Source organism: Artemia sp. Qi Xiang Cuo, chromosome 14, assembly GCF_049724085.1.
Source record: "Artemia sp. Qi Xiang Cuo chromosome 14, ASM4972408v1, whole genome shotgun sequence".
Taxonomy (NCBI): Eukaryota; Metazoa; Arthropoda; class Branchiopoda; order Anostraca; family Artemiidae; genus Artemia; species Artemia sp. Qi Xiang Cuo.
Genome location: NC_142807.1, coordinates 27,147,210 through 27,163,627, shown reverse-complemented (window position 1 = coordinate 27,163,627; position 16,418 = coordinate 27,147,210). Strand labels below are relative to the sequence as shown.

The 16,418-nt window shown below is 33.6% G+C and overlaps 1 protein-coding gene across 2 annotated transcripts in view; it reads right to left on the bottom strand.

The window, feature by feature from the left end:
- LOC148944323 (farnesyl diphosphate synthase-like) overlaps positions 1 to 16,418 on the bottom strand; it is a 169,224-nt gene continuing 152,806 nt past the window's right edge. For both annotated transcript variants that reach the window (XM_089100074.1, XM_089100075.1), the window contains 2 exons: positions 6,944 to 7,156; positions 1 to 261 (listed from right to left, as the gene is read on the bottom strand). In XM_089100074.1, coding sequence (XP_088956200.1) covers positions 61 to 261; positions 6,944 to 7,156 — 414 coding nt within the window. In that variant the 3' untranslated portion in view covers positions 1 to 60. The remainder of the gene's footprint in view (positions 262 to 6,943; positions 7,157 to 16,418) is intronic.

Below are 16,418 nucleotides of genomic sequence, written 5' to 3'. Positions count from 1 at the left end.
TAGATATTTGAATTCAACTTATCTTGGTATTTGATTTGAATACAAAAAGTCATATTTGCTCTATTTATCTCTGTTGGCTATTGAACTAATAATGTTATGGAAAATTTCAGTTGGGATACATCTTGGCAAATCGCTTAACTTTGAATTGAATTCCTCAGAACGTTCCTGTGCATGGTTATGAAACACATTTTGAAGATCCATTTCTTCATATAGCTTTTTAATTTTTTGAACATTCTCTTCTTGTTCTGAGCCATAAAAATCCTAAAAAAAAAGAACATTAAATACGTAAGGGTTTCTTTTTTTTATACAGTAACTTGATTTTTAATGGATTTTAGGTATGTCCCAGTGCTCAATTACCATTAATAGTTATTAGTTACTTTAGATTACCGTTAGTCTAAAATGACACATTACAACTAATATAGACCCTAGAGATTTGTATAACACATACAAATGTAACATTGTAGTCCGTTCGGCACTTGAAGTTAACCAGGATTGGATAGTCGAATAAAAGTTCCTACGATAAATATTTTCTTGATATTTTTTATGTAGTAAGACATTCCGTTTAATCACGAAGCTTAATGTGATAGTGGCAAACTCTCACTGACACCTATACATAAGCTATTTTTTTCTTCCAATATAGGACCACAAATCTTCAGATTTTTTTTCAAGAATGCTCTCACCCCACTATAGTTTTCAGGGAATGTTGAGTTGGATGCTGAACTGAACCAAAAGATACTATTTGCACCCTGTTGATCAAAGAAGCTGATAGTAATAATTTGAAATTTAGGGAACGTCAAGAAAGATGTTGAACTAAATCAAAAGACACTATGTGCATCTAGGTGGTCAAAAGGGCGTATGAGCAATATTCTGAAGCTGCCAATGACGTTCGGTTAATACTATCAGTGGATTTTGAACCAAATGAAGACACTCTATCCATCTAGGATGTCAAAACGGTGTATTTTCAATATCTCAGGAATGACTTAGGGTATTCAGTGGAAACTTACAGGGAATGTTGAACTGCTAATATACAGTTAAGTTTATAAATTAATGGGTTAACAGACTCATCTGAAACTTTGAGTGAATATTGAATGGATACATCAAGTAGATTTTAATTTTCCACTGGGTAACTAAGAGGAGCTTAAATAAGACAATAAATGTATGAGGAAAAATGTGATTCTATTGATTTTTAGTCCTTTTTTATGTTGGTAAATTAAAAAAAAAATCCAAAAAAGAACATTTCTAAGAAAATAAAAGAGCCATTGTGAACTTAAGACCAGCAGAAATAAATTCCTATAACAATTCGAAGTCAAAACGGACAGAAATTACATTTGAAAAATAAATGAAGCCCATAACGAACAGAAATGAAATAAACAACCATTGCAAACATACAGATAACACGTACTAATATAAATCAATAAATAAATCTTAAAACGATTAAGAATTAAGTTGAATATTCCAGTCAAACTGCCCCCCTGCCAGTCCACTGTCAGTTTAGCTACTGCCCCCTTTATTAATTGCAGAAAGTTATTTTATTTCAGAGTAATTTTTTTTTTCAATGTTGTAAATATAAAAGAAAATATTTGTAATATAATTCGTTTCCAATAAAGGGGATCTGATGCAATAAGCTTCAGACTTAGGGTTAGAGGAGGGGGAAGGGGGGCAGTAGCCAAACTCATGTTTTTAATGATCATTGTTGGTTTTGAGTTTGACTGAATATTCAGTTTAATTTTTACTCGTTTTAAGATTTATTTATTCATTTATAATAGTACCTGTCCTGTTATCTGTGTGTTTGCTATGATTGTCTGTTTAATTTCTTTTCGCTTTGGGTTTCATTTATTTGTTAATAGTCATTTCTGGCCGTTTTAAATTTGAATTATAATAAAAATTTATTTCTGCTGGTCTTAAGTTAAATACGGCTCCATACTTTTCTTTGAAAAACTTCTTCTTTGGAAAGTTTTTTAATGAATTTCTATTCGTTTTTGATTGCCAGAATTTTAAGTTTTTCAACTTCCCTCATTTCAACATCAAAGTTTTTTTTTTCAACATCAAAGTTTCGAAGTTCAACATCCCCCTCAACAGTCCCTGAAAGTAGTCACAAGTAGATGCAGTAGCAGCTATAAGCAGTCATAGTTGCAAATAGTCAATTTCAATTGCAGCAGCAATAGTAGCAGTAATAGTATTAGTGGCCCTGAACGTTTCAAGGTAATACCCTTAACCCGTTCATAAGATAATGCAGTTGCGCCTTTTTGGAGGCAGGTAGTTTCTTTTGATTTAGCTCAACAGTTCCTAAAATTTTACCTCAATACCCCTTGCCTTTTTGGACACACCCAGGATCATACATTCCTCCCTTTCCGATTAAAAAATCCTGCATGTGAAAAATGAACAAATTGCATGATTTACATTCCTTGCCCTGGGGGCTGTGGGGCATGCCATTCCCAGATGCATAGCTATTAGACATTGTGACTATTTTGAATAAAATGCTTTCTTAAGATCTCAATTATTGTTAAGGGGGTCATCTTAAAGGGAGGGGGGAGGGGGTTGGCTACCCTCTGTTCCTTTTTAAACTAACCTCTCAAAATGCATTTAAAGTTTCAACATTATACCCTTAGTCGTTCCTTAGATATTGCTGTTGCTTCATTTTGAAAACCCTCCTGCGTATAGTGTGTTTTGATTTATTTTGACATCCCCCTCAATGTTTTCTAAAAGTTCAACCTTAATACCCTTATCCTTTTTGGAGGCTCAAGATCAGAAATTCCCCCTTTTCCCAATAACCATCCGTGTATATAAACGATGGGCAACTATACAAATTACATTGCTTGGCCCAGTGGACTTGGGGGTAATGTCATCTCCGGAGTTACGGTTATTTGATTTTTCGACTGTTTTGAACAAGATGACTATTCCAAAATTTTGATTAGATATTTTCGGAGGAAAGTCAGCTAAAAATGAAATGGGAAGTTGACTGGTTCCCCTCCGACAATTTTTTTAATTCCTCCTCAATATACCATGGAAGTTTAAACTTACTACCCTCAGCCGTTCTCAAATTTTCCTAATGATAAACCCTGCATCTAAAAAGGGCAAATTGAATAATTTACAATCCCAGCCCTGAATCCTGCGGGGGAGGGGGGGGGGGGGGGTATTGCATCCCCGGATCCATAGTTACTCGAAGTTTTGACTGTTTTGAACAAAACTGCCTTTTCACAATTTTGGTCAGGGGTGAGGGAAGAGAGCATCTAAAAACTGCAAAGTTGCTGTTTTCCCTCTGATAGGTATTCAACATCCCTGAAAGTTCAACTTAATACCCTCAGTCGTTTCTCAGGTATTGATTATACGCCCTTCTGACAACCAGCACACAGACAGTGTTGTATTGTGTTCGGCAGCCCTGTCCAAAATTGCGGCGGGTTGTCCAAATGTCCAAAATTGCATCCCCTTAGGCATAGTTATCTGAGCTTTAGACTAGTTTGAATAAGACGTTTATTTCAAAATTTTGATCGAACCTTTTTGGAGTGAGGGCAACTAAAAAAGCCGTGAAAGGGGACCGGCAGCCCTCCAACCACTTTTCATCATGTCCCGAAAATTTAAACTTAATACCCTCAGTCGTTCTTAAAATATTGCAGATCCTCCTTTTTCGATAAGCTGGATGCACATAGTGCCTTTTGGACTAGCATAGCATGCTCCTCACTATTCTTTGAAGTTTCACCTTAATGTCCCTAGTCTTTTTTAGATGCACCCAGAATCAAATATTTCCCCTTTTCCTAATGATAAATCTTGCATGTAAACATCGGGCAAATTGTATAATTTGCAACCGTTTCCCCGGGACTGCTAGGGCATGACATCCGTGGAGATACAGCTTTTAGACATTTTGACTAATTTGAACAGAATGATCATTTCAAAATTTCGATCATTGCTGAGCAGAGGGAATCTAGAAAGAGCCAGGAGGGAAGAGGCTGGTTCCCCTTCAATCTCTGCAATATCCCGTCGACAAACCTTAAAAGTTTCAACTTGATGCCCTAAGTCATACGAATAACAATTCAATAGGGACAAATTATTTTTATTTGACTGAAACAACAACAAAATCTTGGGATATTTCGGTCACATATACTGTGGCCGTCTTCAGCAGATAGACTAAAATAATACAAACAAAACATTGACATTTATACAAACAACAAATTAGTAACATAATGTTTAACGCTTTTATTTATTTTTTCAAAGCAGTTACGGCACAGATGCAAGTCTCAGATTTCCTAGTTTCCGACTCATTGGCTTGATTTGTATATGAAGGTTCATTATCTGGTAAACAAAGGTCAAAAGTATTGAGAGAATTAAAATTTCCTTTATTTGACTCTAGTAAATTATCATAATTTAAATCTAAGTCAAATTCACCTGAATCTCTGTTCAATGCGAGGTTTTTGAAGATTTTTTAATTTCAGTGGTTTCTCTAAAAACTTGTTTTAATCCCTGGTCCCTAGATATCGAAGAAGCATTTTCAAACACAATAAAATGGTCCGAGAAATTAAAAATGTGTTCAGATAGGGCTGATGTGAAGTTTTCAGATATGGGATTTTCGCTCTAGGGCTGACGAAACAGTTCAATGATGTTGTAGTAATCTCATTTCTAAGTTCTGGTTAGTACGTCCTACATCGGAGCTTCTGGAAGTAGCCTACATGGGATCTTGTTGACTCCACTTTGATGCTCCATTAAAGTTCGATACCCAGGAGACATATTTTTTTTTACTTTTGGACTATTTTGAACAAAGTCACTGTCTCAAAATGTTATTCTGATGTATTTGGGAAAAAAGGATGTGTGGTGAAGGGTTAGTTACCCTCCGATCAGTTTTGATTCTTAAAAAAGTGCACTAGAGCTTGTGATTTACAATCGAAAGAGCCTCCTCCGAACTCCGAAGTTTATATGGCCTCCCTTTCCATATGAAGTGCCTCCAGTAAAAAAAAAAAAAAATGAATATATTGAAGCCTTCTGGCCCTTTGCTATAGGCAACGCTATAGCGCTGCCTCTGAACTAATTTAAATTTCAGACCATGGTGACGCCTCATTTAAAGTTTCAGAACCTAGGTAACGTAAACCAGAAATAGATCTGGTTTCATTTTTTCTTGACGTCCTATTTTATCTTTAAAACAACAAATCAGGACGCTTGGTAATAAGTGAACTGAAAATGCATTTATCTAAACGAACAAGCATTTAAAATGCAAAATAAAATGCTTACTATAAATGTTCGATCTATGTTCGTCAATATACTAAGTAACAACATGATGGCTCCAGCCCTATAGAAGGTAAAAATTATGCAGATTATAAATGCAATTATTTGAATAACATTCCTCTTACTTATCCATCCAAAGTTCTGTACTAGATGTTTTATCAAAATTTTGCCTAACATTTAAATAGCAAGTCAAAATCTTAATTCTTAAGCAGAAAAACCTAAAAGACTTTACTAATATCCCTTTTATTAACCAAAAAAAAGCTATGTATGTTAAAAATGAACAGAAATTAACAAAATAATCTTTTCAAATGAAGGACAATCAAGGCAATTATCACAAACAGGAGTCAGACAAACTTTCCCTAATCTTTCTAAATGCTTGAGTTTCATTTCCGCTCTACTGAAAACAAAACGTTTTAAATGTTTTTGTTTTATAACTTTAACAAATCTAAGAGTGTTCAGACTTCCAGGAATAAACATTATTATGTTTTAAACAGTCAGTGTACATTCATTGATTCTTTTCAGCAATCTTGGTTATTATTCTGATTTTATTTCTTTTTTGTTGATGCTATGACATTTAGAAACACAGTGCTCGAAATTTTGCCCTTATTAAAATGACGTTCTGGCCTTGGTAAGGCTTAGGTGGCATAACCCTCCTCCTTTTGGTAATTTCTGTTCGTTTTAAGTTGACTAGATTACCTGAGTTGCGTTCGATTTAACACAACTTAGTTAACTAACAAGTCTACTTTTTTTTACTTTTAGGGGTTTCACCGCTGTTTTTTTACAGTTATACTAATTGGGCTTTGTGCATAAGCAAACAAAATCTATGTGATTAGGGTAAATTTTTAAGTTTATCTACTTTAATCTAAAATCTAAAGTTAAATTTTCATATTTTTTCCAATTGTTAATTAATAGCTTGAAAGCCAACAGTACATTTGGCCTTGTAAATTAGCTCCTGATAGGGCTAAGTAAAACCCTGATTAATATTTTAAGATAATCAACAAGAAATATTAATTTGTATTTGATAGTGTTTAGCAAACAACTGCACTCTTCTTCTCCTAAAACTTTGTCTACAGCAAAGTTTTTAAAGGGTGGATTTTAACTTTATAGAAAGTTAAAGATACAATTAAAAATGTCTCCTGTTAATTTTTTGAAATAGCTATCATATTTTTGGTCGAATGTCAAATTAAAATTTAATAAATTCTACTATGGGTTAGAACTTCCCATGAAAAATAAATTTTGATCCTGGGATCAAACTAGGCCTTGTGTAATAGGAAGAATGGATTTTTCTATTTTTTTTTTTTTTATTTACAAATAGCTCCGACAAAAATACCCACTTTGCCCTTTGACAAAATTGGTAAAGCCAAATTAAAGAAAGTTAAAACTAAAAAAAAAGGAAATATATTTGTCTGTCACCAGGGAAAGTTAGGTTGTACGTCGTTACTGGAATGTAAAGTAAAAGTTAAATATGACGAATAACAAACAACGGAAAGATAAATAAAATATTTACACGCAATTTAAACGCTATTGACAAAATATCAGACAGGATGTTTCTTAACACCTACACAATTATCATCACTACTTTTATACATTATTAAGGTTTCAAATCTCCTTCGAAACTCACATGTTTGGATTTCAAATTCCAATTTAAAACTGTCGCATCAAATCTCTGCAGACGGCAAATATGCAGTATTTGTAACATTCAGTACGTTTGGACACGGACTTATAGTCTTACCTTTAAAAGCTTCACCTGGTGCTTCGTGCCAGTGTTCATTACTTGAACAGCAAACCAAGTACATTTTCCGAATCTGATATCACTTCCTACTTTACCAGTAACATTTGGGTCACCGTACAAGTCTAAATAGTCGTCTTGTTCTTGAAAGTATATTCCCAGAGGAAGAGCTATATTCCAAGCTGCGTTGAAAGCTGTCTTATCTCTTATACCACTCTATAAAACAAACAAACGACTTAGAATATATATAAGTTAGCGTTGACATACCAAGAACATCAAAAATAGAATATGATTCTCTAAATTGTTAATGGTTAAGTGAGGACTTAAACAACCATATACCTCTAAAAAAATTTTTTTAGAAAAACCTGGGAACTCAGTTCTTAATGCATAAGATGTTTGATGCAGGTAAGGACTTTTAACACCTAAAGCCCCGTCTTAATTGATGTAACAAGGGTGTTAAGGATTTTATGGCTTAGGAAGCTTATTCACAGATTATGGAGGGTAGGTTTCGCCTTGTCTTAATTACAGTGTAAGACGATTAAGAGTGTAACAGCGAGAAATTCAAAAATAAAAAATGTGGGCTAGCAGAAGTTTCCTTGACTTTTTCAGCTCTTACTTCTGCAGCTGCGTTATTGCTTTTGCACGAGGAGGAGGGCCAAAGGACGCAAACTGAAGAGCGTCCCCGAACCCGCAAAAGAAAATTAGTCTTTGGGCACAACCAAAGGTCAAACCATAGCCAGTATTTCAATTGGTTTGCTGAGGTTGGTACAGACCATGAACTCTATAATCAGTGGGCCTGAATGAAAAAGGAGGCATTTGAAGAGTTGCTGGCCAAAATTTCTGATCATCCCCTTATGAAGGAAAAACATTCAAACTTCAAAAGACCAATTTCTCCTGGGGAAAGGCTGGCATTGGTTTTGAGGTAAATACTTCCAATATTTAGTGATTTTCTTCAGTTTGTAAAGCTAAATCCATCCTTACTAAAATATAGACATGTAGCTCTTGTTTTACCTTCTCTTACATCACTTACTCTCCCCGGTTTTAATTGTGATTTAGACTACATGTTATCCCTCAAATATGAAATTCTGACAAAGGTGTCACGGGAAAAATAGCATAACTTTAAACAGGCCAAGCCTTCAGTCCCATGGTTTTTTTTTTATACTCAGCACAAAAAAAAATACAATAAGAGGGTTCTCGCCATAGAGTTTGACTCTAGTAGCACTAGTGCATAGTTGTTTCCCATTAGAAATAGGCTGCTCTACTTTGATGGCAGAAAATGCCTATAATTTTTTCCTAGTTATAAACAAAATTAGCAATATCAAAAATATAGATATTTTTTCCTGGGAAAATCAATCTTTGGGTACGATCAAAGGTCAAACAATAGCCAGTATTGTAGTCAACTGGTTTGCTGAGGTTCATGCACACTATGAACCTTATAATTAGTGAGCTTAAATGTAAAAGGAGAAATTTGAGGAGCTGTTTGCCAAAATTGCTGATCATTCCCTTATGAAAAAAAAATAATTCAAATTTCAAGACCAATTTCTCCTGGGAAAAGGCTGGCATTGGTTTTGAGGTAAATACTTCCAATATTTAGTGATTTTCTCAAGTTTATAAAGCTAAATCCATCCATATTATAATACAGACTTGTAGCTCTTGTATTACCTACTTTTACATCACTGACTCTCTGTACTTTCAATTGTGATTTAGCCTACATGTTATCCCTCAAATATGAAATTCTGACAAAGGTGTCACGGGAAAAATAGCATAACTTTAAACAGGCCAAGCCTTCAGTCCCATGGTTTTTTTTTTATACTCAGCACAAAAAAAAATACAATAAGAGGGTTCTCGCCATATAGTTTGACTCTAGTAGCACTAGTGCATCGTTGTTTCCCATTAGAAATAGGCTGCTCTACTTTGATGGCAGAAAATGCCTATAATTTTTTCCTAGTTATAAACAAAATTAGCAATATAAAAAATATAGATATTTTTTCCTGGGAAAATTAGTCTTTGGGTACAACCAAAGGTCAAACCATAGTCAGTATTTCAACTGGTTTGCTGAGGTTCATGCAGACCATGAACCTTATAATTAGTGAGCTTAAATGTAAAAGGAGAAATTTGAGGAGCTGTTTGCCAAAATTGCTGATCATTCCCTTATGAAAAAAAAATAATTCAAATTTCAAGACCAATTTCTCCTGGGAAAAGGCTGGCATTGGTTTTGAGGTAAATACTTCCAATATTTAGTGATTTTCTCAAGTTTATAAAGCTAAATCCATCCATATTATAATACAGACTTGTAGCTCTTGTATTACCTACTTTTACATCACTGACTCTCCGTACTTTCAATTGCGATTTAGCCTAAATTTTATCCCTCAAATATGAAATTCTGACAAAGGTGCCACAGGAAAAATAGCATAACCTTAACTAAGGCAAGCCTTCACTCCCATAGGTTTTTTTTTATGCTCAGCATAAAAGTAAAACAATAACGGGGTTCTAGCCCTAGAGTTTGACTCTAGAAGCACTAATGCACAGTTGTTTCCCATTAGAAATAGGCTGCTGTACTTGGATGGTAGAAAATGCCTATATTATATTCCTACTTATAAAGAAAATCAGCAATATCAAAAATATAGATATTTTTGATCAAACCAAATTTTGAGCAAAAGTCAGAAAATATAAATATTGTCTTTAGTTCACTTTGTTTTGAGGGTTGCTGTACCACCTTACATGAAAATAAGGAAACTTTAGGTTTGCACCTTTCTATGCTTGAATTGTTCTCAGCAATTCTGGAACTATATAATCAAAAAAAAAAGAAGTAATAATTGAGAATCTGTGCATGGACGAATAAAGATTGGGTAGAAAATGGATTATAAGTTTTCAATTTAATGTCAGCAGGGGATTTGTGCTGACAATGCATTAAAGGTACAAAGGAATGATTTACTCTTTAGCTTGTGCTTTTGTATATGTGGCAAGTAATTGCTTTATGTAAGTGACATATTTAAAAGACACTGCCTAAATATTTCAGATTTGTTTGTCTTTTCTACTTTGACACATGTTTAACTTTGATTTTAAGGTCTTTAGTCAACATAACAATCTTAGCTGTAATTCTGCTGGGCTTTTGTGACCCACTTGACCCATTGTGATTCTAGTCAGCTTTTTTGGTTGGCAAAACCCATATAATTAGAACAATCTCAGTTGTCCACTCAACTACAAGTCTTTTGGACACAGTTTGTTATAGACTTTTGAAATCATTTTTGGTCTACGAAAAAATGTTAACCTGCTTCAAATTAGTCTATTAAATTGTGTAAAGTAAGAAACAATCCCATAGAGCTCAAGTTAATCATTTCTTACTAGAAAAACTCGAATCTCACTTAAACTATTTCATAAGAAATGTGATGTTCTCTATTACTGAATTCCATGAAAATATAAGAAAAACAGAAGTTTGAAATGAATTATAAGGAGAGATATAACACTAACTTTTTTCTTGCTTCTCATCTTTGGCTGCATTCTTATTTCCTGTCAGGTGGTTGAAATAACCTGACCTGCTTAGTTTTGTTACATTATGAATAGAAAAGCTAATTATTTACATTTATTTTCAGATACTTAGCAGAGGGTTGCAGTTTTGGGACACTTAGTGCTTCCTTCAGAGTTGGAAAATCAACCTGCAGCACCATCATAAGAGATACTTGCCAGGCTCTAGTAGAAATATTGGAACCTAGAGCATCTGAAGTTTCCAACTAAGGATGAATTCAGGACTATAAGCAATGAATTTTACGAGAAATAGAACTTTCCTAATTGTGTTGGAGCTATGGATGGGAAGCATGTCAGGATACAGGCACCTAAAAATAGTGGGTCTGAATACTACAATTATAAAAATTATTTCTCTGTTGTACTATTTGCCATATGTGATGCCAATTATAAATTTACTTATGTTGAGATTGGAGGTTATTGCAGTGACAGTGACTCTGGAATGTATTCATCTTCTCATATAGGAGCTGCCCTAAATGAAGGTATGATTGATTTGCCTGAGCCAGAGCCATTACCAAATCTAAGAGAAAGTGCTTTCAAATACCATTTTCAATTTGTTGGCAATGAAGCCTTTCCCCTTAAGCCATATTTGGCAAGGCCTTATGGTGGAAGAACCCTCAATGTAGAGCAACGCATTTTCAATTATAGATTATCTTGGGCTCGAAGGGTTATTGAAAACACCTTTGGAATTTTTGTTTCAAAGTGGAGGGTATTTCGCCAGTCCATAAACCTTAAACCCTCAACAGTAACCATAGTAATTAAAGCAGCATGCTGTCTCCACAACTATCTAATGCAGTGTGATAGTAGCACAGGAATGCCTGCTTATGTAACTTCAGACTCAGTTGATTCTGGAGATGTGTCTAATGGGAGCTGGAGGAGTGATACATCTAACTTAGCAAATTTTACAAATATAAACAGCGGATTGGCTTTGAATCACCCTAGTGAAAATGCAATAAGGATTTGCGACTATTTATGTAAAAACTTTAGCTCATCTGCAGGAAGTGTTTCCTGGCAACACAAACACATTTAACAAGGTTCATTTTAAAAATAAATACAGATTATTATAACCTTTAAAAATTTACCTTAGTTTAGCTGTGTTTGTTTTATTATTTATGAGTTCATAGATTATGACTGCATGAAAATAAAAATAAGTTCTATTAATCAAATTCTCCTGTGTAGGGTATGTAAAGTCTACAACAGGGCAAAATGATCAAAGAAAACAATTTACTATACTATTTTCATGATCCTAGTTAAAACATAAAATTCAAAGCATTTGAACTGTTTATACTTCATATTTGCTTTTTATCTTTGTCAGAAGTAGGGAAAAGAAATTGTAATACTATATAGAAAAATATGATATCAAATTTAATACATGAAGTAATTAAAATCGTCAAATAGAATCACATTTTGCAAATAATGTTGCAATAATTTCATTCTTGCTCTAAAGCTTTCATTTCTTCTTCAAAAATAAGGTCATTTATCTTTTTTTCAATTTAGATCTGAGACTTTTCATTGAACTGTCTCAATTTTGCTGTAAACGATTGGCCCAAGAAAAATGCCCTGTCTCTCTTCTCCTCACTTCCCTTTAAGAGACTCTCTGCCCTTTCCATGATCTGCATAGCAGCTGAAGCAGCACCAATATGAGGCATACTTAAATGTTATCTCGGGCCTTTGCTCATCAATAACTGAAGTCTCCCCACTGATCTTTCTTTTTTGCTTTTGATTTCTGTTCAAATTTGTTATTGGGGTTTTATGGTTAGCATCAATTGGCTTTTTTCTATTTCCAACTCTTGTTGATGTTTTTTTATAGGGTATGTATTTTCTCTTTTGATTATTTTCTTCATTTTGCTTCTTTGTTCTACCTGACAAAATTGACTCTAAAGTGCTGTCAATTGTGTCTTCATCAAAATCAGCACTTGTACTAACAGTTTCACTAGCACTTCCAGCATCATAGCTGGTGTACATGGTTTCTTCAACACTTCCAGCTTCATAGCTGTTGTCAACAACAGAGAAGTCAGTCTCAAAATCTGGAAAACTGGGTAATGCAGTAAAAATTCTTTTCTGTTCTGTTTCTTTCTGCCATATAGTCTGAAACAAACTCCATAAGTTTGAAGAGGCACCACTTATTTTCTTTGCTGCAACTTCCATCACCACCTTTTCTCTTTTAGGCTTCTCCTCTCTTCCCCAAATTTTCGTTTTAGGGATTCCCATACTCTTTTTGCTTCTTTGGCTGAAAAAGAAAGGTTTTATTTTGGTCCAAAAACTATGGAACTTACTATATCTTTAATAATATTATTGTTAATCAACAGGCACATTTTTACTGCTACAATCTTACTTGATTTTGATCAGATTTTTGTTTTTACATAATCAAAGTGCTAAGATCTGTTTCTGAATGCTTTTCTTACACTAAGTTCCCACACTTTAAAATTGGTGTTAAACCTTCTCTGTTACTTATTAAATTATAACACATTATTGGGATATGCTTTAGTAAGAGATAGACAGCATTAGCAAAGGATAATTTTAATGAGTGGAGAAACAATTTCCTTGGAAAACTTCTTTCAAACAGTCCAGTTGACCTTCTTTCAAGAGAAGTTCAACATGTAAATCAATTGAAACTGTCAAAAATTAAACAGGTTAATAATAAAAAAAAGATAATATAGTCCTTGTCACAGAGAATCACAATTTAGTAAAAATAAAAGTCTGAAAATAAAATTCAAAATTAGTACAAGTCTTTATTCAACAAGCTGTAAAAAGACTGTCATGTGGGAAAAAGAGGTATTTACTTTTTTAGCATATTATTTATGTAGGGGAATAGGTCTTCTGTATCCTATGAAAATTGTATTGATATGAAAATATAAGTTTTGTATAATAAGGGAGGACAGATTGTAGAACCAGGGAGGAGAGATTGTAGAATGGCAAGCCAATTCACAAGTAAAATTTAATTCACTCAGGGGTTTTACAGGACAGTGTTGGAAAAACAAATCTTTCATCTCCTTTCCTTGAGAGTAGCCATAATGGCTCTCTGAAGAAGGGAGATATAAGAGGCTATATACTTTTTGAGAAGTTAATTCACAGGCATCTTTTTTGGACTGCCTCTATTCAGGCTAATGATTCCTTGGATAGAATTCCCAGGAAGATTGAGTCATAACAGCCTTGTAGGGTAAATCAAAGTTGCAAGATCATGTATAAACTTTGCAGTACAACAATAGACCAATTCAGGGGCTTGCCTGTCATCTTTTTTCAAAAACTAGCAAAGATTAAACAGGTTAATAATAATAAAAATATTATATAGTCTTTGTTACAAAAAAACAGAATTTAGAAAAAAAGGTCTAAAAAGAATATTCAAAATCACTAGAAAAGTTTACATAATGAGTTTAAAAAGTGAATGGGGATTTGAAGAGGAAAAATTCACTCATTTAATGTTTCAATTATGTAGGGGAAAAGTCTTCTATATCTTTCTGTAGAAATTTTGCTTGTGTGAAAACAATATTTTTGTACAAGTAAAAGAAGGGAAGAGAGATTGTAGGGGGAGGAGTGAATTCAATTGGTAAAAGTGAATTTGCCCAGGGGTTATAGAGGGTGGTAAATAAAATACAAGTAGGACAAAATCCTTTTAATAGACAGTGATGATGATAACAGTGATATAAATTCACAAGAAACCTCTATTAATCTACTACCTCTATTAAATCTAACAATTTCTTGGAGAAAACTCCCAGGAAAATAAGCCTGTCAGCCTTGCAGGGTAATCCAAAGTGCCAAAGATCATGTATGCACTTTCAAAGGCAAATTCAATGGCTTGCTTGTCACCTGAGTTTGCTTCTAAAATTCTGGTTTAAATTTTGAAAGTTGTTCTACCAGTCAGAAGAAACTTCCAAGGATAAATCTCGCTGAATCGATCAAATTTATTTCAGAATAGCTTCTTGTTGTGTTGGTGTGAAATAGCTGATATGGGAAATATATTAAAGATCTTTTTGTGTTATAAAAGATAAACCTTTAGAAATAGACTTACAGCTCAATTGAGGCACAAGGAAAGTGTTTTGAACCTCATATCTAAGTTATATCTTGATTTTTAAGGTTGTAAAGAATTGAAAATTATGCATTTCTTAAATTTAGGAAAAGATCCTAATATGGCTTAAAATCAGGTGCATCATTTAGGGGGGCAGGGGAGACAGCCCCCCTAATGTTGAAAAAATATATATTTTATGCCCCTTGACTATCTGGATATGGACCTCTCTTGCCCCCCCCCCAAAAAAAAATGCTGGAGATTTGCCCTTGCTTAAAATAAACTGCAATAAAAAGAGAAATTACATTTTCAAACATTACAGACAATAAAAATGAGACTGTAAACTAAAATTGATATACAAAATTTTTTTCAAAGTTTAGATAGCCCTAAAATTAAGGGAAGGGTAGAGACAGCAGTAAATATCTACCAAATCATATTATTAACTAATGCATAAATTTAATAGGCCTATAGGCCTACCACTTTATGCCTTTTTTTATGCTTATTACAAACATAAAAAAAATTTATATTTTAAACGAATTTAAAACCCCCGCCCCCTCCTATATATGACAATTAAGAGTATATAGTTGTACATTAGGGGGGGTGGGGTAAAGTTTAAACTTACCTCGCATTTCCATCAGAAACAAAATTTGCCCCCACCCCCCTAATGTACAAATATATACCCGGAATTGGCATTGGCTATATAGGGGGGGGGGGCTGAAATTAATTTATGATATAAATTATTATTATATTTTTAATAAGCATAAAAAAAAGGCATTGAGTGGTATATTCACTTTCTATGTAAGTCAATAATATTATTTGGTAGATATTTACCAAGACAACAGCTTTATAGAGCATTACCAGGTATATTTTAAGCCTTGGAAACTTTTCTGAATGTTTTGTTCACCTATCTTAGCTGCTTTTCAAGATAGCTAGAAGTCCCTCAACTAGAACTTTATGCCTACAGCAGATAAAAACCCTAAGGTACTGAGGGATATCTACATTTTGTTTCCAAGCCTTATTATTTTTCTTTGACCATCCATCAGTTTGAATAGCTAATAAAGAAATCATTGCTCAAAAACAAATTATTTATCCTAGTGCATTGCTTCACTAGGCTAATAGCCTAGGCTATATTTCAAATCCTGTTTTGGGAAAATTCAGTGAGCCTTATCAAAACAAATAGCCAGGAGCATACTATAAGTATACACATTTAGATTAGTTCTAGGTATAGAAAATTTAAAAATAGATTTATGTAGGTTGACTAGGATGATGGAATAAACTTTGAGGGCTTACCTGTCATACTGCCATGATTAGCTTGAGCCATTGATGATCCCACATGACACCAGATTCTCTTCACAGCCTCTCTATTGCAGTATAATGGCTCTGATTTTATATACAAATGCCTGTTTGAATGTACTAAATCAATGAACATGTCCCAGTAAGAAAATGATTTTCCATGCCATTTTTTAAATTTCTCTGATTATTCAATACAGATGAATAAGAAAAATAGAAACGTGTTCTATTTTAGTCTTATTAGCGCAATTCTGCTTTTACATGCTATTGCTCAAATATAACAGATCTTTATTACCACTATCTGCCAATTAAGACAAGCCAATACACCAATTAAGACAGGGCTTCAGTGAAAATGTTACATTGTCATCTAGCGCTAGAAACTGTAACTTTCCTGATAGTTGTAGCAAATAAAACATTGCCATTATAATAAACTGTAAAAAAACCCAAAAACAACAACCAGTGACTGAAGGATTAAAACTATGCAGGAATATAACCTTAACACCTTGTTTCCTAACAGGAATTAAGAATATATTCATATATTTAATATGAATGTGTATACTATATATATCGCTGAACAGCTAAAAATCTAAGCTATGTGTTAGTATTTTTATTATCAAAATTCTTCAAGATAAAATACTTCAAATTATTATTTAAATGACTAAC